Source organism: Ictidomys tridecemlineatus, chromosome 2 (genome assembly GCF_052094955.1).
Source record: "Ictidomys tridecemlineatus isolate mIctTri1 chromosome 2, mIctTri1.hap1, whole genome shotgun sequence".
In the NCBI taxonomy this organism is placed as follows: Eukaryota; Metazoa; Chordata; class Mammalia; order Rodentia; family Sciuridae; genus Ictidomys; species Ictidomys tridecemlineatus.
In genome coordinates, this window is record NC_135478.1 from 76025664 (window position 1) to 76048439 (window position 22776).

The 22776-nt window shown below is 52.0% G+C and overlaps 1 protein-coding gene across 7 annotated transcripts in view; it reads right to left on the minus strand.

Annotated features, from left to right (window-relative positions):
* Acacb (acetyl-CoA carboxylase beta) overlaps positions 1-22776 on the minus strand; it is a 124634-nt gene that overhangs the window by 6717 nt on the left and 95141 nt on the right. For 6 of the 7 annotated variants that reach the window (XM_078038943.1, XM_078038942.1, XM_078038944.1 and 3 more), the window contains 17 exons: positions 22577-22618; positions 21366-21581; positions 19736-19891; positions 18698-18901; positions 17353-17508; positions 12807-12929; positions 12436-12705; positions 10658-10755; positions 9665-9785; positions 7370-7480; positions 6805-6948; positions 6244-6364; positions 4942-5038; positions 3379-3475; positions 2775-2910; positions 1677-1854; positions 248-360 (listed from right to left, as the gene is read on the minus strand). In XM_078038943.1, coding sequence (XP_077895069.1) covers positions 248-360; positions 1677-1854; positions 2775-2910; positions 3379-3475; positions 4942-5038; positions 6244-6364; positions 6805-6948; positions 7370-7480; positions 9665-9785; positions 10658-10755; positions 12436-12705; positions 12807-12929; positions 17353-17508; positions 18698-18901; positions 19736-19891; positions 21366-21581; positions 22577-22618 — 2383 coding nt within the window. Of the gene's footprint in view, positions 1-247; positions 361-1676; positions 1855-2774; positions 2911-3378; positions 3476-4941; positions 5039-5178; positions 5346-6243; positions 6365-6804; positions 6949-7369; positions 7481-9664; positions 9786-10657; positions 10756-12435; positions 12706-12806; positions 12930-17352; positions 17509-18697; positions 18902-19735; positions 19892-21365; positions 21582-22576; positions 22619-22776 lie in introns of those variants that run through there. The other variant, XR_013434659.1, reaches the window with a different exon arrangement.

The following is a 22776-nucleotide window of genomic DNA, read 5'->3' on the forward strand; positions in this document are numbered from 1 at the left end:
TCCCCCTGCCTCAGCCTCCCCAGCTGCTGGGAGGACAGGCGTGCAGCACGGTGCCTGGCTTGGACCTTTACTTGATTCACTCATTTCTCTGCGGTGCTGAGATTTGAACCCAGTGCCTCCCACATACGAGGCAACCGCTCTCCCCCTGAGCCGCAGCCCCAGCCCTCTTTCTTGCTCATTTTTTAATACATTAGAAACCACCATGATGGGACTGGCTGCCCCCCCTCCTGGCCCCCAGCCCCCTCACCTAGCTGCTCCACGAGCTTCTTGTAAGCGGGGTCAATGCGCCTCATGGCCTTTACCAGGTCTTTTCTTCTGAACTTAATCTCTACCGTTCCCTCGGGCTCCAGAACGCCCCCCCTGTAAAAAGAAGAGGCAGGAGTGGGTGGGTGCAGGCATCGCCAGCAAGCCCCAGCTCCTGGAGGTGGAGGAAGCTCAGGGTAAGGGAGCTGGGAGACCTGGGTGTCGGCTCTAACACAGATCTGCTGTGTGCTCTCGGGCAAGTCACTTTCCCTCTCTGGGTTTCTGTTTCTATACCCAGGGAAGGAAGGGCTGAACCAACATCTTAAAATGATGCTTTCTCAACTCTGGAGAGCCGTTGAGCTGCATTTCATAACTCTCTCCGTAACAGCGTAACTCCCAGCACGGCCCTTTGTGACTTTCCCCGATTCCTGCTCTTCTAGAGCCGGGGCACCGTTTCTGAGCCCTTTAAAGCTTAGAAGGAGTGACAGAGCCCAGCCTGTTCTGTGCCAAGAACCCCCTCATCTCCAACCTTCCCACTCACCCCTCAGCCTACCTCACCCCCTTCTGCTTTGGATAGGTTAGAAGCCCTAGGAAACCGACAGGCAGCTCTGAGCTTCCTAGCGGCCAGAGGGAGAAGTTGATTGAATTTCAAGTGAGGTGCAGGATTCCGAGTCTTCCCCAAGGACTGGCCTCAGGAGCCTGCCATGAGGGTCTAGGCACCGTGAAGACAGGACAGGCTGGCTCACTGGACATCGTGACACAATACCCAACAAAATGCCTGGCTTGTGGCAGGAAGTCAGTGACTGCTCAGTGAATTAAGGAAGGAGGAAGGAGTGAACCCAGAACGGGGTGCCCACATTTGGGGAAGAACCACTCTTGAGGACTTTATGTCCGACACAGCAGGTAGCATAAGGTGCTCCCTCTGAAGGCCCCGACCACCACGACAGGCACTCCTACCACACCCCGTCTGAGAGCCTCTGGGATTTATTCCTCCTGAAGAAAATGACAAGGTTTCTCCCCCACAAGGAACAGGACCCCATCATTCAGGTCTTTATCTGGTCACGTGTTCTGTCAGAATTTCCCCATCCCTGAGAGGAGTCAGGCGTGGTGACAGACCCTGGGCCCAGAAACTAGCCTCAGAGCCTAGGGGGAGAGGCAGAACTCATATTTCCCTTTTCCTCCTGGCTGCCAGGAGGCTCATGGGCTTTGAGTCTTTCCTTTAATATTTCATTTTTAATCATGTTATCATTTTGGTATTTCCTTTATTATTTTTCCATGGCAAACTTCCTTGAGGATCAGTTACATAAGGAGACAATACCTCTACCACCTGTGGGTTCCAGCTGTTGAGAAAACCCACTCCCGTGCTGCTTTTGCCCCAGTTCAGTGAGGGACCTCTGTCTCCAGGAAACTCGGGCTGATGGGGGACCACCCACCTGCTCTCTCTGTCCGCGTACATCTCTATGCACAGGGGGTTGATGGTGGAGTCGAGGACCACCCAGGAGCCCCCGCGCAGCTCCGCGTGGGGCGGGATGTAGATGAGGATGGGCTGTGTGTACTGCCTGAGGCCATCCACGATGTAGGCCCCGAACTTCAACACCTGGTCGTACATGTCTGGAAGGCAAGGCCACCCGCCCGCTTAGGTGACCGGAGGCCCCGGCTCACCCACACGCAAAGCCCACAGCCCAGACGGTCCCTGGGTCCCCAGGGAGCAGGGTCTGCTGGGAGGCTTGGTGAGCACTGGGCTGGGAGGGGGCGCCGACCAGCATAGACGGTCCCCTGAGTGACAGTGTGGCCCTGGACAGGCCAGTCACCCAGTGTGGCCCGTATCCTCACCTGTAAACAGAGGCACCAGAAGCAACTCACCTCTGAGACCCCTGCCACCCTGTGTGGCCTATACAGAGAGCCCCCAATCCTAACGGCCCCTACTCCCCTGCCCTCACCTCCCACCAAGACACACCCTCCAGGTACCCAGGCACCCTACACAGTGACAGTAATGTCACCACCAATACGCGCACCTTGTGCACGGGAACCTCGCTCTGGCCTCCCAAGGTTGGTTCTATTTTAACTCCTTGCACAAAGGAGGGAAACTGAGGCTCAGAGAGGTTGCCTAGCCAGCAAGGATGCACAGCAGATCTGCCTCCCTCCCATGCTAGCCCTTTCCTCTGCATCCCATTGACAGCCACTGCATCTGGAGATGCGTGGTGCTGAGGGAGCCTGCACAGCCCTAAGGTCACCTGAGGCTTGGAGCAGCCCCAGGGAAGGTGGGTGGGCGCATGTCCTTCTCATCTTACCAAGTGGGGAGGTGACAGCCAGGCCACCTAACCTCCCCTCCTGCCACTCAGATGTGACCTCTAGGAAGCCACACAGCCTTTGACATATGGCTCTTCATCTATAAAAAAGGGCGGCGTTACCTGAACCACCTCTGGTCTCCAGGAGGAACAGCTAAGGGGACAGCGGGGGCAGGACATGCAGAAGGCGCTGCCCGGGGACCAAGGCTGCAGTGACCACAAGGATGGATCAGGCGGCCCTACCTTTCATGCCCCCAGAGAAGCCCCTCCAGTTGGCAAAGATCAGCAGAGGCAGCTTCTCGCGGTTGAAGTCCTTGATGACCTGGGCGGTTTTGTAGGCCGAGTCTGGGAACCACACCTGGCCCGCCTGCTGGGTGATCTGGAACACGGACGGCCCGCGTCACACACCCCAAGCGGCCGTGGGTCGCTGGGACTCCAACCCCAGCCTGTCCCTGGCACCAACACTGGAGCCAGGAGGCTCAAAGCTCATCTGCCTCATGTGACACTCACCAAGCAGCAGAGGGTCCCACTGTCCCCATGTCTAAGCTCAGAGAGGTGCCAAGCTAGTCAAGGCCACACTGAGATCCCGCAAAGCAGTCCCCCACCCCCGGGCAGTTCCCACTGTGGGCTGCAGCTGACGGCGGAAACAGCAGTGGGGGCAGGGCTGGGGGAGGGGGCTCCCCAGGACCTACCATCCCCCCAGAGGTAGCAGACACACTTCAGTGGAGGGGGCCCCAGGGACACTCCCAGCACCCAGGGCCATGGCCCTTGCTTCCTAGCCTCCAGGCTGGGATAGCAGGACCCTCTCCTACCAGCAGAATGACGCCCAGCAGCCACAGCCCCTCACCTTGGCCTCGGAATCAAGGTTGGCAGGGTCCGCGGGGACCGCCATCTCCATGGTCCGCGTCTCCACGGCGATGACTCCGACGGGGATGCCCCCCAGCCTGGAAGGTGAGCACAGGTGAGCCGGGCACCGGGCAGCCCCTGGGCAGACCTCGGGGTGGGAGACCAGGCTGTACCCAGCCCTGGCTGCAGGGTTCTGGGAGTGGGGACAAGGCCATGTGGAGGAGAACGCTGGTTCCACTCTGGTGGATTAATAGATGGCAAAAAAAAGCTCCAAGAACCTGGCAAGCCGGGGGTCCAGCAGGTGCCCATGCCCTGTCGGGTGAGGGGCCACTGGGACTGCAGCAGCTGGCCTGAGAGGACTTCCTGTGACAACAGCTGCACTCCTCACCTGAACTGTCCCATACGGCAGCTCAAGGAGACGCCCAGGTGACCTCTTTCATTTAAATTCTAACTTTAGACATTTTTTGGGGGGGGCTGGGGATCGAGCCCAGGGCCTTGCACATGCAAGGTGAGTGCTCTAGCCCCGAGCCACACCCCAGCCTTAAACTGCCCCTCCACCCATCACCTGCAGCTGGTGATGACCTCAGCACAGAGAAAAAACCACCTGTGGAGAGGGCCAAGGGACACTGAGCCTGATGGAAACTGAGCTCAGGGGTCACCGTGACATCAGGACCGTCACCTCGTACTGGTGGCCACCCCGGGTCACGTGCTTCATGGGGACGTTCTCGTTCACTCATGCAATGACCCTATGGGCAGGTGGAGCACGGCCATCTCTGGACCAAGGGCCTCCGTGTGGAAGGAGGCGTGGATGTCATCTCCGGTTGTTACGAAAAATGCATTTTAAATAAACACAGAGAACACAACTTTGTGCCCAACCGTGCTTTGCATTTTAATATTTCTTGTCCAGGAAGGTAGATAATAACTATGACAGGGACACCGCCACGTGGGCGCCCTGCGTGGCACTTCCAGTCTGTAACGCACTGCTGCGTTCATGGTCATGGAGGCCCTCTGGGTAGGACGACCACCCCATTCTACAGAGGAGGGCGTGGAGGCCCAGAGGCCTGTGGACGTAGCTCCACGTGCTGCCAGGGATGTGAGTGGTGAGTCATGAGGGCTCCATGCGGGGGAAGGTCCCCAAAGATGAGGACCATGTGGCTAGAGGGGCGCTCACTTGAGCATTCAAGTGTTGATGGCTTCCATCGGCCGTGGTGCCCTCCAGGGGCTCCTTACACGGAGTCAGAGTGTTGAGGGTCTGAGGTTTTCCAGAAGGGTACCAGGGCCACCTTCTGAGGCCCAAAGGGACCCCACGGCTAGGGGACTGAGGCTAGGGACAAGGTCCCAGCCCCAGGAGCAGCTGACTGAGGTGCCTCTGAGGCCACAGATGAGAACAGAATCTACGAACGGCTTCATCATCCAGGAAACCTTTGGCAAAACTGGGTTTTTTCTTCCAGAAAATCCTGGGGCCAAGGAGGAGGCACCCCTGGGGACCCTGGGATGCTGGGAGTCCCAGCGCCTGGCAAGGCCAGGGGTTTGCAGACTGCTCCCGTCCTGTCATCAGGGTTACCTGGCTCGTCCCGTCACCACCGTCTGGGCCCAGGGCGCCATGATTTCCTTGAAACTGTCCTGGTCGAAGAAGCCACTCTGCCAGGTCCCCTTCAGAGCTGTGGGCAGAAGACAGGAGCCCAGGTGGAGGGGCTGGTGACACCCCAGGCTGGCGTCCTCATCTGAGGACAGCCTGACCCTGACCTCAGAGCCCAAATGCCCTTTTCTCCCTAAAAACGCGCAGCTCCCCACCACTCACCTCCCAAAACAAAACAGCAGCAACAAAAGCCACGCCGCAAAGACAACATGGAGCCTGTTCAGCCCACATGGAGGGCCAGCCGCCTCCAGCTGCGGTGATGCCTCAGGCCCCGCCCTCCTGCCCAAGAGCAGGCCTTCCGGGCACCTCTTTCCGGAAGAGACACAGCCCTGGAAGACACCCCTGAACTACAGCTTGGGAACCACTGGGCTGGGAAGAGCCCCCCACGTCCCAGAGTAGGATAAAAACAATGCGACATCAATGCCACTTCTGGGAAGGAAACAGCAACTTCAATCCACAGCATGGTGTAGGTGGCTTCAGTCATGACAAGAGGATGCAAGCCCGCGGGGAGTGTCTCAAGCTGCAGGCGTGAGCGACGGAGGCTGGTGCCGGGCACCAAGCAGCCCACTTGGGCTCTGTGGCAGGGTTGGCCGGATTCCACGGAGCAAGGTTCCAGCACAAAGTGGCTCATTTCTGAACTGAGTCAGACACGGGCCCTCCATGCTCACAGGCGTAAGGGCCTCAGAGGAAAGCAGAGAGGGACGCAACCACAGAGATGCTTCTGTTGGCTAAAGGGTCACGTCCCCGCATCAGCACACAGCTCAGTGAGCAGAGCACATCTGCAGGGAGCAGCAGGTGGAATTCGACACCTGGGATATGGTGACAGGTGTCAGGGGAGCTCAGCTTTCCGGTCCATTCTGGTTGCTCAGAATGTAATGACATACTCTAAGAGACAGAGCCATCCCCTTCAGAAGGGGAGAGAGGTGTGTGTGTGTGTGTGTGTGTGTGTGTGTGAAAGAGGCCAAGCTGCCCATCCTGGGAAACTCAGAGTCCCCTTCCATTTATGAGCCCCAGAAACTACAGCTGTTTCCAACACTCATTGGTCAATGACTCCAGAAAACCATAGAGTAAAATCTCCATCCCCCAACTCCACTAGCCTCTCAGCTTAGGGACATCCCTCTGGGATATGGGGAAAAATATCAATGCTTCTACCTTCAGGCTCTTTTATCTCAGGCCCAGAAAAGAAACCGAAGTTCCAGGTCCCTGGCAACACACTTAAGGACTTACTTGGGTGAGGCCTTCCGGCAAGCATCCACCGGGGGTCGTAGGGGGCTCTGGACGGGAGAAATTCAATTTCTCTGTCAATAGGATCAGTGGGTGTGATGATAGGGACTGGGCTGAGGTTATCCTAGAAAAGAAAGCCGTCTCCAATTCAGTCTCCAGGGCTTCTCAGTAACACCCGTAGTTTTTTGCCTCCAACTACAATTATGCCTGGTTATGCCTCTCACTCGGGCTTTGGAAGCCAATGTTCTGGTTGGGAAATGCCAGGCAAGGGCTAGCTCTATGGATTCTTTTGAAATCCAGTGTCAGGAGTCCTGAGTGCATTCCACCATTCAAATGGATTTGATGAAGGTGGGGAGTGAAGGTCATTCCTTTTTAAAAAATCATTATGATTCCACCAAAACAGCAACCAGCAGCTCGCACAGGGCTGGGTATCAGAGAGGCAGGCGGGAGGAGGGAATGAACCTAGCCACATCTGAAGGGCTTCCCACCCCCCACCCTCCACACCACCCAAATGGGCTTGATGATAGAGTCCTCTAGGCTCTAAGCCCAGGAGCGATCCTGCACCTTTGGCATATAGGAGAGCCACTCCAGGATGGTGTAGACCCCTTCAAAGTCATCCGGCACGGTAATGTGGGAGACGCCATTGAAGTGCATGATCTGAACACCACCCAGCTGGTTGTTGGACGTGTAGACCTCTCTTCCCAGCACCTGCTTCGACACAATGCGGTTAGCAAAGTCCTGCTGTTGGGAATTACCTTGCCCAGAGTGGGTCTCAATCCCGGCTGCATGCGACAATCAACCGGGAGCTTTCAAACCCTTTGCCACCCAGCTCGTACCCAGACCAGTGACCCTAGAACCTGATGTCAGGAATCATTTGTCATTGTGCCTTGTCCAGTTTCCTACAAAGCATCTTGCCACTTCAATATTTTTTAATGTAAAATAGTTCCACCAGAGGAGCTTAGAACTTCTTTTATTTTGGCTCAGAAGGCGCCCAGATAATTACAAAATTGGAACAACAGCTCTCACACGGTAGGAATGAGACCCACTGGGAGAGATTCCCCACCAGAGGTCGATGGAATTTTTAAATGACCCTTGGCCCCCCGACCCCCCGCGGGGCCCCTCTGGTCACCTTGTTGAGGGCGCTGGCCCCCGTGAGGATGATGTGGGAGTTCTCCACCTGGATCACCCGCTGGCCCAGCCTCACCAAGTAGGCCCCGATCCCGAGGGCGCGGCAGGTCACCTGTGGAGACAGGGCCCCTCCTGAGTCCCACAGGGTGGCATCGCCCTACCCCGCAGAGAGGAAGGACTCAACAGCCTGCAAGGCACAAATGCAGGTCACCTCCTGGACAAGGGCAACCTGATCTGGGGCCAAACAGCAAAACCAAAGCTCATTCTTGGAGCCGCTGGTGGGGTGCAGCTTGGTTTCTGCTGTCACGTGGGTCTTCCGTGTCCCCGACTGGCCATATGGGAGTTAGCAAAACTTGAAGAGGGAGCGAGCCTGGTGGGGGGACCTTGGGTCCCTAGGGACACACCCTGAAAGAGGACTGTGGGACCCCAGCCCCTTCCTCTCTCCCTCTGGCTTTCCGGCCATGAGGTCAGAGAGATGTCCCTCTGCCACAGGCCTTCACCATGGTGTGCTGCCTGGCCGTGGCCCCAAAGCCAACTGATCATGGACTAGACCCTCCTAAACTGTGAGTCAAAATGAACCTTTTGTCCTGGTAAGTTGATTTTCTCGGGCATTTGCTACCCTGACAGAAAGCCGACTAGCAAGAAGAAGAGGGGCTGTAGGGAGAGCAGCAGACGGGAGGCTGGGTTCAGCTGCTCTGGGCAGCTCCTCTGAGCTCAGCCGCTCACAAGGGATCTCGTTCTCTTGCCCTGACACAAGGACATCCAGGAGTGTGAGCAGAAACTGAGGAAATCCAGGTAGGGTCTGCAGCAGGCCCACAGCCCTGTGCCACGTCACCTTCCTGGTTTTGATAATCACTGTGGTAGGTAGGATACTGTCAGTGGGGAGCTGGACAAAGGGCACCCGGGAATTCTCTGTACCACCCTGTGGCTTCGGATGAGTCCCAAACTGTTTGAAATTCAAAGAGATGGGCTATTCATGTGTGCCTAGGAAACAAGCCTGAAAAAGACTCACGGCCAACTTGATTTTCTAGGTAGAAAATGGAGCTCCAACACCGTGTGTAACAATAAGGCCTTGAGTGACAGCTGACCACTGAAGAGACTGTCAGTATGGCTACTAGAAGAAGCAGGGGACGTTTTTTGGAAAGGTCATGAGGGGTGTGTGGGAGGGGGAAATATTCATTTTATACCAGTTAAAGTCAGGTTAAAGGTTTTTCTAAACCTTTAACACCTTTAAAATAAGAAAAGATTGCAGGGCTGGAGCTGTGGCTCAGTGGTGGAGTGCTCGCCTCACATGGGCGGGACCTGGGTTTGATCCTCAGCCCCACATAAAAATAAATAAACAATGTAAAGGTATTGCATCTAACCAAAAAAATACATATTAAAAAAAAAAAAAAGAAAAGATTGGACCCTGACTCAAACAAACCAACTACAAAAGGTAACTGTTAAAACTGGGTTTTGCCAGGGTTGGGTTGGAGCTGAGTGGTACAGCACTTGCCTAGCATGGGTTCGATCCTCAGCACCACATTGAGAAATAAATAAGTAAAAATAAAACAAACAAACAAACTGGGTTCTGATGGGCACCCAGTAGATCCTAGTGGCTCAGGAGGCTGAGGCAGGAGGATGGCGAGTTCAAAGCCAGCCTCAGCAAAAGCGAGGCCCTAAGCAACTCAGCGAGATCTTGTCTCTAAATTAAATACAAAATAGGGCTGGGGATGCCCCTGAGTTCAATCCCTGATACCAGAAAAAAAAAAAAACCCTGAGTTCTGATATTAAAGAACTGAGGATTTTATTGGGTCGTATTAACAGGATTGAGGTTATATAAATGGGGGAGGAAAGATTCTTCTCCATTAAGGGTCTACCCCGAAGCCCATTATGTCCCAACGTCCCATTTATGGAAACTGAGTGACAAACATTCCACTTAGGTAATGCTGAAATAAATCTATTTTGAGAGTTTTATTCTTTGGAGAAAAGTAATAATGATAGTATTCACTCATATTACTAATGACAGTGAATCACAATAAGCTTTGGATTGTGATTTCCACCTGTTTTAACGCACTGTGTCCGTTTCGTAGAAATAGTCACAGAACTGAAAACTTGGGTCTCAACGGGCTACTGGGTGAAGAGACCTGCTAGGAGAGTTGGCTTTAAAACACTGTGAGATGGGTGCAAACTAGGAGTGGCTCTGTGTGGGTCCCTGGAGGAGCTGTGTGATGTCACCTAGGGCTCACAGCCAAGTCCCTCGACTTCTGTGACAAGCGCATAGCTTCTGTAATAGAAAAGAAATTGGGGTGCTCACCATGCTGATGGTGACGATCTCTTCGTAGGCCAGGGAGGACTCCCCAGCAATCATGCCCGAGCCCCTCAGGTTCTCCACGCCCAGGCCGTCGTCCTTCCCGATGATGTCGGTGATGACGTACCTTAGGAGCCAAGCGCGGGTGAAAGACTGAACTCTGTCCCCCCAAAGTTCAAGGGGGTGTGTCTCCCAAGGCCCCAGAGCAGGAGGATGAGTGAGGGAAGGGACTGGAACAGGTGACAGGGAAGCAAAGGGCAAGGACCCTCAGATTTGGCACTAAACCGTCTAAAGGTCAAGTTCAACAGACGTCACCCTCCCCCAACCAACGATGTCTGCTGTCCAGGGGCTCATGGCGACTATCCTCCCCACCCCTCATGGCTCCAAAGCAGTCTAGACCAGCTTTTGGTCTCCAGAGAGGTGGGGGTCCACAGTTCATGACTGACCAACCAAGATCTCATGGCCACCTTGAAACGAGAAGTACCGGTTAGCCAAACCCCGTTAGGAAGTCACAGAGCACTGTGGTGGGTTAAAGGCTCTGAGAAGGCCCGCAGGAAGGAGTTATTAGACCCCATTTTACTTGGAGCTTCTCAAAACACTCTTGACTTTCTTAAACTTAATTGACTATGGAAATTTAAAAAAATATATTTTTTTAAAGTTTCCCCCCACGTATCATTCAGAAAATCACACCTGGGAAATTCTCTGGTTAACCATTAAGATAAACAAACAGGGTTTTCCCCGAAAAGACAGGCAGGAGCCTCTGACTCCCTCAAAGACCTGACCCTTGCCTCTCACCCGCTCCGTCCCAGATGACCACGGCACCAATTTGGATACCTGGGGGATAAAGGGAGCCTCTAGCTCCTGGGACATCATGGGAATTGAGAAAGGGACCAACAGCACCCACTGGAGGGTACTGCCTCAGGCCCGGAGCAGAGATGGAGTCCCCCTTACGAGCGGAGGTGACCACAAGTGAAATCAGGGCCCTGGTAAGTCACTCACCTGGACTCCCCGGCCTCCTCGATGTGCTTGCAGTGGACGGAATTCAGGGCGCTGATTCTGGTGTAGTCTTGGGGCGTCAGGTACAGGTATTTGAATCCCTTAAAAACACACTTCAGTGAGCCTGTGAGCCCATCCCCCGCCTCCACAAGCCCCTGCCGTGTTTTTGAGGTCAGCACCGCATGGACGTTAACAACAGGACACCCAGGAGACCCTGTCAGAACCCTCCTGAGGGTCGGCTCCGGCTCAGCACTTCCCACCGTCCTAGAGCAGTCTCACCACCCCCTGGTTGCTCCACTTTTCAGTATCGCTCCTCCAAGAAGCCCTTCCAGGTATTCTTTCTCCCTATTGCTAACCTCTCCCAAGAAAAAGCGACATTAACGATCACTGTCACTGGGTATGGTGGCACCCGCCTGTCATCCTAGCAGCTTAGGAGGCCAAGGCAGGAGGATCATGAGTTCAAAGCCAGCCTCGGCAACTTAGGGAGGCCCTAAGCAGCTCAGTGAGACCCTGTCTCTAAATAAAATCACAAAAAAGAAAGGGCCGGGTGTGTGGCTCAGGGGTTGAGTGCCCCGAGTTCAATCCCTGGCACCAAAAATAAATAAATAAAAGATCAACCGCTGTGCCCTGTTTGTGCACCGTGTGTGTTGTACATACAAGTCGACTATTCCTTATCCAAAATGCTTGGGACCGGAAGTGCCACAATTCAGATATTTTCAGATCTTGCAATATCTGAAATCTCAGCCACATAACGTCTCGGAGATGGAATGGGAAATTCTTCTGTTTCATGTGGCCCTGCACACACAGGCCGGAGGGAGCACTATTCCACGTTTGAGGAACTTTGTGCTTTTCCATCAAGAGGTCAGGTGTGGGAGCCTCCTGGTGGCATCCTATCCATGGTCAAACAGCTTCAGATTTGGGATCATTTTGGATTTGGGATTTTTGGATTAGGGACGGTCAACTCCTACAAGAACAGAATTTTTTTTTCTTTGCTGTCCCCCAAATGAATTTTGTCCCCTTGGTCGAGGGAACATTTCCCCAGCCTCCAGTTGGGAAGGGCAGGTGTCCCCTGTGGTCTCAGATCAGGACAGGTGGACTTTTCTCTCATTCATTCTGCCTTTTATTGCAATGGGGTCTATATGTCCCCAGGTGACCTCTAAGAGCTTCCAGAGCCCAGGGTCGGTGCTTCCCTCACTCACACATTCAGGAGAAGCTCAGCACGCACCGGCTCAGTATTCATCAGCTTGTTTTCATTATCGTCCCTCTGAGGGGCCTGGGACACTTCTTCCTAATCCCAGCGACACTGGTGAACGATGAGACTCACACGGGCACTTCGTCTCTCGGTGGGATACGTACTTCAGACATTTAAAAGGCTGGGCCTTTTTTTCTGTCATCTTCCAGGTGCCATCAGCCCCACACACCATATAGGAGAGGCCGGACGTCTCTTGTTTGGGGTTAGGATTTTTTTCAGACTGGAAGATTTCCATAGATAAATGGGGTATCCTGGGCTCGGACCCAGGTCTCCACACAGAATTCATTTCTGTTTTGTTTACACCGTGGACTCAGAGGCTGAAGGTGATTTCATTCCATATTTTAAGTGCACCTGCCTGTTGACCGTCACTTGTCCCCAGTCAGGTGTGGAATGTTGCACTTGGGGTTTCAGGGGGGCACCTCAAAAAGTTTTGAATGTTGAAGTGTTTTCGATTTCAGGTTTTGAGCTGAGGACGTTGGCTGGGTACCAGCTAGCCTGCCCCACTCCCCACCCCAGCTCCCAGACGTACCTTGTGGGGGTCTTCGGGGTCCACCCAAGCCACCTGGAACATGTGCTTGATCTCTTCGGCCAAGCCGATGCGGGCCCCACTGTTGGCGGCCAGGTAGATCTTGGGGATGCCCTTGGCCCGGGCCATCTCAGACGCCCTCAGGTAGAGAAGATCCTCCCCGGGGCCAAAGGACCCGATGTTGAAGGTGATGTCGTTGCTGATGACAATCACGTCCCGGCCTTCTGGATACTCCTGGGTCTTGAACCTCATTTTGAAGGCCACCATGCCCACCTGCAAGGGACACCGGTGCATAAAGAAAGCGTTTTCTTTCTTCCTAGGAAAAGTCTTGGAAAGGCTGACACGGGCCGGTAGCGGGCTCTGCCAACGCCCACCTCGTTTCCACCTGGCAGCCGGTTCATCTCCACCAGCTGGCCCTGAGAGTCCAGCACTAATTCCGTGTAGGTCAGGATGTCTTTGGGGTACTTCTCCGGGGAACCCCACAGTTTAAAGAGAGCCTGAGAGAGGGGAGAAAAGAGGAAAAACATCATTGGTAGAGAGGTACTGTCCTTCCTGGTTGTCACAAAAGAAGGGTGAATTTCCTAGTTCTTTCTCCTTTTTAATCATAAAACATTTAAAGCATACTAGGAGAAAATAAAAAGCATGCAGAATAATAAACACCTGGTCCCTATCCAATGGCTTAAATCTTTTCATATTTACTTAAGATTTTTTGGGGAGATGGGGCAGGGCCTTGCTATGTTGCCTAGGTTGGTCTTGAACTTCTGGATTTGAAAGATCCTCCTGCCTCAGCCTCCTGAGAAGCTGGGAACACAGGTGCACATGCTTGTGCCCAGCTCTGCTTAAGAATTTTTTAAAGAAAGAAGATAGAGTCCCTGGTGCACCCCTCCCCCACCTTCCCTCTCCCTTCTTCCAAATCCCTGCAAATCATTATCCTGAATTTAGTGTCTACCCGCCAGCCCTGGGTACGCTTTTAATTTTACTTTATCATACATGCATACATGTATGATGTGAAGACACATGATATTATTTCGTGTGACAAACTTGACATAAATGGTATCTCACGAAAACCCATCTTTCTGTAACTGACTTATTTTACTCTCCATTACACTTGAGAGATTTATAATAGTGGTACATTTAGCTCTGGTTTATTTCACAGTCCCTCTGTCACAGTTTTCTGTAATGGGAATATAGCACTATTTATTTATATAACCCTGCTGAGGTCGTCCCTAGGTATCCAGCGTTCTGTGTTATCAATAATGCTATGGTGAATTCAAAGAGCCTCTTCTTACAGGTGAGAGTTTCTCCAGGTGTGTGTATATGTCCACACACAGGTAACACACACACACACACACACACACACACACACACACACCCCCCTAGGAACTTCTGGGCCTCAGGCATGTGAAGCTTTCACTTTACTTGATCCTACTGTACAACTCCCTGAGTTTTTGAACCCCTTAGAAGCTCAGCAAGACTGGGTAGGAGCTCCTCTGTGCCACATCATCTCCAACGCCTGGTTTTGTTGACTGTTTAAATGTTTACCCACCTGCTGGCTATGAAACCCTATGGGTGTCTGACCTGCGGTTCACCCACTCCTAGTGAGAGACATGCCTTTGAGCGTCTGCTGACCACAAGTTTCTTTTTCTCAAGATTCCTGTGGATAACCTTTGCTCCTATTTGTAAAAAAATTTTTTTAGTTATAGATGGACACAACACCTTATTTTTTTATGTGGTGCTGAGGATGGAACCTAGCACCTCACACATACATGGCAAGTGCTCTACCACTGAGTCACATCCCCAGCCCTTTTTCATATTTATTTAGGTCTTATTTATTTAGACAGCGTCTCTAAATAACAAGACAGGGGTCTCATTAAGTTGCTAAGGCTGGCTTTGTACCCTCCATCCTCCTGCCTCAGCCTCCCAAGCCAATGGGATCATAAGCGTGTGCCACCTCACCTGGCAAGTTTTAATTTTAAGTTTTAATGTGATTCAATTTATGGGTCTTTTTCTGTGTAGTTTATGCTACACACAAACTGATTTCATGTGGCTTTAATCCTCTTAAATTTATGTTTGTTTATCAAATTTGCTTTTTCCCATTAGGTAGCTAGAGCTCGCACCCTGCCCATGTGCAATCCCACCTCTGGGTCCCGTGCATTAGGAGTGGGTCTGAGTCCAGGCTCTGGGTTCTGTCCCACTGGTCCACCAGCTCAGCTCCAGCCCAGGGCACCACATCATTCTAATTACTGCAGCTTCAAAATAAGTCACGACATCTGCCAAGGTAAGTGCGCCTGACTTTGTTCTTTTTCAAAACCGCTTTTGCTATTCACGAGCTTTTGTTTTTTCTATGAATACTTGAGGCTCAGCTTCTCAAACTTCACCAGAAAACTCTGGCAGTATACTGAGTTTGTTAATTTGGAAGGAACTAACATCTTCACAATATTAAATAAAGCTCCCTAGCATTTTTGAGCATGGTACATCTCTCCATTTATTTAGGTTTAAAGTATCTCAATGAAGTTTTAAAATATACTTCATAAAGAAAAATTTCTCTTCTATGCTTTTTGCTTGATTTATTCCTGAGTTAACTTAGAGTTAGTTCATTTTTTAATTATTAGTGGTACGAGGGATTGAACCCAGGAGTGCTTAACCACTGAGCCACATCCCCAGCCCTTTTTAATATTTAATTAATAGGCAGGGTCTCACTAAGTTGCTGAGGCTGGGTTTGAACTCACAATCCTCATGCCTCAGCCTCCGGAGCCACTGGGATTATCTGAGTAAGCCACCAGGCCCAGCTAACTCACTTGATCGTGAATGGTATTTGTTTCCCAAGTTCACTGCATACTCACTGCTAGTCTATAGGAAGGCAGTTGACTTCCTGTATAGTGGTCTTGCAATCTTGCTATATATTCTCTAATTGGTTCTATCAATTCTTTTGGATTTCCTATATAGACATTTATATCTTCTGCAAAACCCACCATCTTGCTTTTCTCTTTCTAGTCTTAATACCTTTTATTTCTTTTTTCTGATTATTTCACTGGCCAGGAACTTAGGTAAAAAAAAAAAAAAATGGAACAGAAGGGGTGACAACGGCTATTTTTTGTCCTCGATCTTTCTTTAGAGAGAATGCTGACATTTCACTATTACTATTACTTTCACTATTGCTATTACTTTTAGATTGATAGCTTCTATCAAGATAAACAAATTTTCTTCTAGTTTATTACAACTTTTCATCATAATAGATGTTTTTCAAATCCTTATTTTTGTACCTATTGAGAAATTTTAAGTTTTTTTCTTAAACTAGTAATAAGATACATTACATGAAGAGAGTTCCTGATATCAAAATCATATACGAAATCACAAGACAAAGCTAACTGACCTAAGTTTCTTTTTAAATTTTTTTAGTTGTAGATGGACAGAATACTTTTATTTATTCACTTATTTATATGTAGTGCTGAGGATCAAACCTAAAGCTAGGCAAGTGCTCTGCCACTGAACCCCAACCCCAGGCTTATTTTGTATTTTACTTAGAGATAGGGTCTCACTGAGCGGCTTAGGGCCTCACTTTTGCCAAGGCTGGGTTTGAACTCACGATCCTCCTGCCTCAGCCTCCAGAGCTGCTGGGATGACAGGTGTGCACCACCACACCCAGCCTTTCTTAGAGTTTTGACAGAAATTGTTTTAAAACTCTCTGAGCCAAATTTTAGTGGGTAGATTTCATAAACTATTAATCTGACTGATTTGATGCTCATAATCTATTTAGATCCGATTTTCTGTTTCCTCCCTAGTCAGTTTTGGTAAGATGTGTTTTCCTTACATCTAAGTTCAAATGCATGAACATAGATTTCCTCATGATGTAGTCAAGCTCCTTCCCTGTGGCCTCTGAGGTCACAGGCAAAAAGATACAATGGCATCCTTCAACAGGAAATTTCCCATTTATTAAGCACCTACTGGATACTTGCATTCCTCCCACAACTTTGTAAGGTAGGTACTTTTCTTATCCTCATTTTACAGAGGAGGAGAAACTGAGGTCCAGAGAGGTCAAGAAACTTGCCCAGGAAAAACAGGAAACCAAGGACCCATCTGGGATCCACCAGGCCTCAGTGGCTCTGAAGAGAAGCTCTGCCTTCGATTGTGATCCCCGCCTGACTCACAAGCCTCAGCAGGAAGTGACCCTTGCTGCTACAGCGGAAGGTCCCTGACCTCAGATCCAAGTATGTCCCTCACAAGGCCACGGAGGGATAGGAGGACACTGATGTCACCCACGTCAGCACGCTCAGTCTGTTTTACAGGGTTTTCTTCATACAGAAAGGCACAGGAAAAAGTATTTAAAGGAAACACATAAATTGTTACTTTGAACATCATAAATAATTTTTCTCTCTCTCTTTTTTTTTTGAGTCAAGGTCTCGCTGTGTCCCCCAGGCTGGCCTTGAACTCCTGGGCGCCAGGGATTCTCCTGATTCGGCCTCCCTCCTGCTGAGACTCCAGGTGCACACCACCGAGCCCGGGGCCCAGAGCATGTTGTAAGAGTAGACTAAACAATCCTCGGAGCTGGGGCTGGGGCTCAGTGGTGAGGCACTGAGTTCGATCCTCAGCACCATGTAAAATTTAAATAAATAAAATGAATTATAAAAAATATATTTTAAAAAAAACCCTCAAGATCAGTGACCCCAACCTCTTCTTCTTCTATTTGGCTTTAGGGCCTGGAAAGTAGCAGTTGCTTCATAAATGAGCACAAAAAAAAAAAAAAAAAGAGGAGGAAACATTTTTTTTTTTTTTTTACTATATCATTTTGTCACGGGGATAAAAATCAGCTTTATTTTTTGGGAAAAAAGAAACACTATGCAGTCATGAAGACCCTGTTCAGATGGGATCTCACAAGTACAGCCGAGTTGGGGACGGGGAGAGGCCCTGGGTGGGACTTGCCTGCCTGAACAGCTCCGGGAAGTCGTACACGTAGGTGGTCCCCAGGGACTGTGCCTGGAAGCGCTTGGCCTGAAGCAGATCCTTGGTGACGTAGGGGGTGTTGATGAGCATCCCGTGGAGGTTCCCTTGTTTGTCCCCAAAAGAGTGGAACATGATCTGCATAAGGAAGAAAGGACAACAGTGAGGGAGACAGGTCCCCAGGAGCCACCTCCTCCCGGGTACTTCCACTCAGCCTTTAGGGACAGCTCAGGGCAGGGGGCACAGCAGGTGTCGCCAGAGGGACCTCCTGCTTGGGAGGGTCTGTGTTCTCTTCTTCACCAGGGGGCAACCAGAACAGGAGGACATGGGGACAGCTCCGAACATGAGACTCCTGGTCCCAAACACGCAGGTCTGACACGCCCAAACACAGCCCTAAGTGCTCACAAAGACTGCTGATTTGAACCAGATGTTCAGATGTGCATTTTTTAAAAAATATTTTTTAGTTGTAGGTGGACACAATGTCTTTACTTCCTTTTTATGTGGTGCTGAGGGTGGAGCCCAGGGCCTCATGGGTGCCAGGCGAGCGCGCTACCACCCAGCCCAGCCCAGTCCTCAGAGCTGCATTTGAGGGGATTGGTACTGCGCCCATGTCAATCTCCCGGGTGGGTGACACACTCAGGGTTGGCAAAGGACATCACTAGGAAAGGTTTTTGGTTCTTGTTCTGTACCATTTTAGCAACTTTTATTCTGTCCAGCCCTGGGGGTTCAACCAGGGATGCTCTACCACTGGGTATCTCCCAGCCTTTCTGCTCTTTATTTTGAGACAGTTCTTTTTTTCATTTTGAGACTGCCAAGGCTGGCCTTGGCCTTGAACTTGGAATCTTCCTGCCTCAGGCTTCTGATGACAGGCTGGGATTACAGGTGTGCAGATTTTTTTTTTTTTTTTTGCAAGCTCTTGAGTCTGATGATTTCAAAATAAAAATATTCAGATATACATATAATGGCAGTCAAAAGGATGTCTGATTCACTTTCCTGGAGCCTGTTTGATAGAATGGTGGGGGAAATGTCTGTCTGCCTAGGTGACCTGATGTCCGGGCCGCATCATAACCAAAAAGAGCCTCCGCGTCTCATCCAGAGGAGGGCTGCGGGGGACTGGGCTTTGGAGATCTGGGCTCCTGCCCAGGAGGCCTCACTGGGAACTGCCCGTCATCCCAACCTGGAGCTTTTCACTCATGGAACATCACAGACCTGCCACAGTCCGCAGGCCAGGCAGAGGGCCCCCAGGGGTCATTTTAACCTGCCTTGGTCCCCAGCAGCCTGCCTGGGCTTCGACTTGGACCCCCGTGGTCCGCCCCCTGGGCCTTACGTTTCCGGATCTGAGGTCAGTCACTTCCTTGTAGAGGCTGATGTCCAGGTAGTAGCCCGACTCGTTGGTGATGAACAGGCGGATGGGAACGGCGCTGCCGGTGGAGGTCTGGCGGATGTTGATCTTGACCTCGGCCTGCAGCACACGGAGCTTCCACAGCCGGCTGCCGTAGCGCATGACCATGGAGCGCACCGACTCCTCGATCTGCCCCGAAGCAGAGAAAGCCCTTTCAGAGGCCATCCCACGCACACGCTTGCAATGGCGCCAGTGGCAGTGGGCAGTGAGACACTGACCACCTGGGACCCGGAACCACCCGGCAAAATATGAGCCATTAGCAACCCTGCTGAGTGATGAGAACCCAGGCTCTCACGTCCTCCTCTGTGCACAGCAAGGAGCCTGTGTGTGTGTGTCCATGCGTGATGCTGGGGACGGAGCCCAGGGCCTCGCATACGCTAAGCAAGTGCTCCAACACCAACCACCCTCGCTACAGGCAGGAATCTTTATCCCCCACTGACAGGTGAAGGAGACGGAGGCTGACAGGTGACAGCACTAGCGCTCCCACATGGTCCCATCTTCCTGTGCCTCTCAAGGCTTCAGTTTTCTCCTGGAAATACGAGGACCAGTGGGGCCAGGGGTCTGGTGGCCCCTCTGCACCCCACAGGTGCGCTGGGATCCTTCTCATCCCAGGATCCCCACCGTGACAGTCAGCCGAACAGCTCAGCCAGACTTTGGGTGGTCATGGTCCCCAGATCCCACCCCATCCCCTGCAGATCCTGAAACCCGGGAAATTCTTGCAAATTCCACTGTGCAAGGTGTCCCTGGCGTGCACGTCACCCTCACGGCCAAGGGTACCAGGGTGTGGCTAAGCCTCAGGCCCAGCAGGGACCGTAGAAGGCTGGCTCTCCTGGGGTGACAGAGGCTCGGGCAGGGACATCATCCCGGGCCTCAGGTCTCAAGGGCTAGGAGACAGAGCCCCAGAGCCACACGGTGGGAGGAGCCCAGTGAGAGGGACCCGCAGTGAGAGCCCCAGGGCGTGACCTTGGAGGGGTCCATGATGACGGTGGGCACGAAGTTGAGGAAGATGTGGTTGCAGTCGGTGCGCACGCTGGTGTTGTTGAAGGCCACCTCCAGCTCGTCCATGGCCTCGAGGAGCAGCCGCTCGCCCTCGTTCTGCAGGTACTCGAAAGAGGCTTCCTGGAGAGGGCGAGGGACAGCGGATCAGGACACAGCCTCGGGCCGGAAATTCACCCTCGGAGAGGAAACACTCCCCTCCTCCAAGAGCCCGGCGGAGCCCTGTCCCCTCGCCCGGGCTGCAGGGCACATCCGCCAGGCTTCAGCTTGCTGTATCTGATGCGGGGACATCAGGGCAGGGTGACTGGCCCTCCCAGGGCTGCCATTCCTAGAGATGGCCCACGACTGTCCAGGGAGCAGGATCATTACATGTAAATTAACCCAGAGTCCAAACCAAACATGGCCTTCACTGGCTCACAGCCCAGGCCCCCTCACCGCTGGGGCCAGGACAACTAGGGGCAGCCCTGTGCCCCGCCCACTGGGACCAGCCAACCTGCACCTCCCTGTTCCTTCCTTCCTTCAAAACCCACACACACACAGAAAGTTTTCTGCCCACTTTTTCTCTTCACTCCTTCAATCCCCTGACCAAGGCCAGTGCTTGCCCTCGCACCCCCCATGGTGGGCCAAGGCCCTTCTTAGGATGGTGAGACACTAGCTCTCCAATGACAGTCACGTCCTGACCTCTTGGCCTCACCATTCCTGAACAATGATAGAGCCCAGACATCTCTTCGACTGAAGGGGCAAAAACCTGAGATTGACTCAATATCCGTCAAGAAGGAACCAGTTTTAAAACAGATACCATAGCCAGGTGCAGTGGCGCACGCCTTTCATCCCAGTGGCCTGGGAGGCTGAGGCAGGAGGATGCCAAGTTCAAAGCCAGCCTCAGCAATGGCAAGGCGCTAAGCAACTCAGGGAGACCCTGTCTCTAAATAAAATACAAAATAGGGCTGGGGACGGGGCTCAGTGGTCGAGTGCCCCTGAGTTCAATCCCTGGTACCATACACACACACTCACTCTCGTCCATGTAAGGCTGTCGCACACACCATGGATCAAGGTCTGTAAGTAACTGTCCTTAGAAAAGGTAACAGCTCCCAGATGATCTTGCACCCTGAGCTCTACCTGCAACACTGGAGCCCTGATTTTGGGTGGAATCAGGTTTGGGAAGAATCACCCACAGGGCCAGCCCCTCATGGCAGAATTCTGGGTCCTGTCACTTGATCTTTAAGAAACAGTGTTCAGGACTGGTTGAGATTTTTACAGTATGATCGTGGGTTATTTTTCAAAAAGCTAGAAATAATTCAAAAATGATCACTCAATAGCAAATATAAGAAGTTCCCTGAATGAACCAGTCTCGTTCTGTCTCCTCAGCCTTCATCTCACACAGAGAGAACCCCACGATCAACACAGTGATCCAAGAGCCCCCGCTGGACAAAATAGGCCACCTGTTGTCCACCTCCTGCCACAGCTGTGTCACATGGGCAGAGCCGTGTGCACCCAGCATGTCCTCAAGTTCCCCGAGTGCAGCTCAGAGCAGGAACCCGGGAAGGGAAGGCCAGGGCCTGAGGGACCAGAGGAGGCAGGAACACTGCGCCCTTACCTTGGTGATCAGGTCCGAGTGCCTGATGATGGCGCGGATAAAGAACCTGTGGTCCGTTACTTCGGCCCCCTCCTTCACCTTGGCAGCACCCAGGTACAGGTGCATCTTGTGGTTGGCGCAGGGCACCGCCGTCAGGTCAAAGTTACGCATGCGGCTGAGCTCCAGCTGGAAGGCCAGTGCGGGCTCCAGGTGGCGGTAAATGCGATCTTCTGCAAACTGTAGCCGCCAGAGAGAGGACGGATGAGACAGACAGACAGACAGACACACCCACACACAGAACATGGAATCTGACATCGAAACTCCCTGCCCTGTGGTCCAGGCCCTCTCCTGCAGACCACAGTGCTCAGGGATGTGACATTCATTGTGTCCCCTCATTGTGAACGGTCCCCAAGGCTCCTGAGATTTGGGGTTTTGCATAAAGTGTTGTGATTCTGGGGTGCTGGGAGTGCCTCTTGGCTCCTGGGGGAGCCGACTGGTCCCCAGCACCTGCGAGCATGAGGAGGCCGCTCTCATGGCACACAGTACTCCTCAAGATGTCACTAACCCAGGTTTCTGGGTGGGAATTGATCCCCAAAACGAAGCAACAGGGCTGGAGATGGGACAAGAGGAAAAATGAAGAACCTAAAAAAAAGTTGGGCTTTGGATAAATCGCAATGCAAAACACTAAGCTTGGCAGGGTCCTGAACCTGGGCTGGGGACGAGCCCACCTGCTCAACTAGGGAGCAGGAAACACCCAAGGGCCAGCCAGACGCGGCCTGTTGGGGCTGATGAACCACACAGCTCCCGGCTCACCCCTCAACTCTGCCGCCTCTGCCTGAAGGCCACGGAGACACTAGGTGATGGAATGCCTGTGTGGCTGCTGCGTTCCAATAAAACTTTATTTATACAATAGGCAGCTGGTCTGCAAGTCATACCTTGCCGACCACTGGTCAGGAAGAAGATGAGGAAAGAAGGCTGGAGAACTGTCTTACTGAGGACCCCAACAAACATGACAACTCAGAGGAGGTGGAAAGAGGAGGAGCCCGAGGGTCTGAATTCCCTGCAGGAAACATGGGGTTCTCATGGGAAATATAACTCCCCCCAAAAACTGGAGTCTACACAGCAGTTGCCATGTTCTAGAAAACAAGCAGGCCTCGAGGACTGGGGACAGTCCTCTTCAATATCAAAGAAGCCAGTGGTGGGAGCACACACTTCGCTGCTTTGGTCCATACCTCATCTCTTGCTCTGAACGTGAAAAACTTGGGAAATTCTTTCTGTAAAAAGAAACCCACAGAAAAGACGATTAGATCAAACAAGACTCCATGAACTATCCTCTCTATTTATTTTGTGATCGTTAACAATGAACCATTTTGCTTTCAGAATGAATCGTTTGAAAAGTGTTTTCTAATAACGGGTCGCTTCTACCCCCACC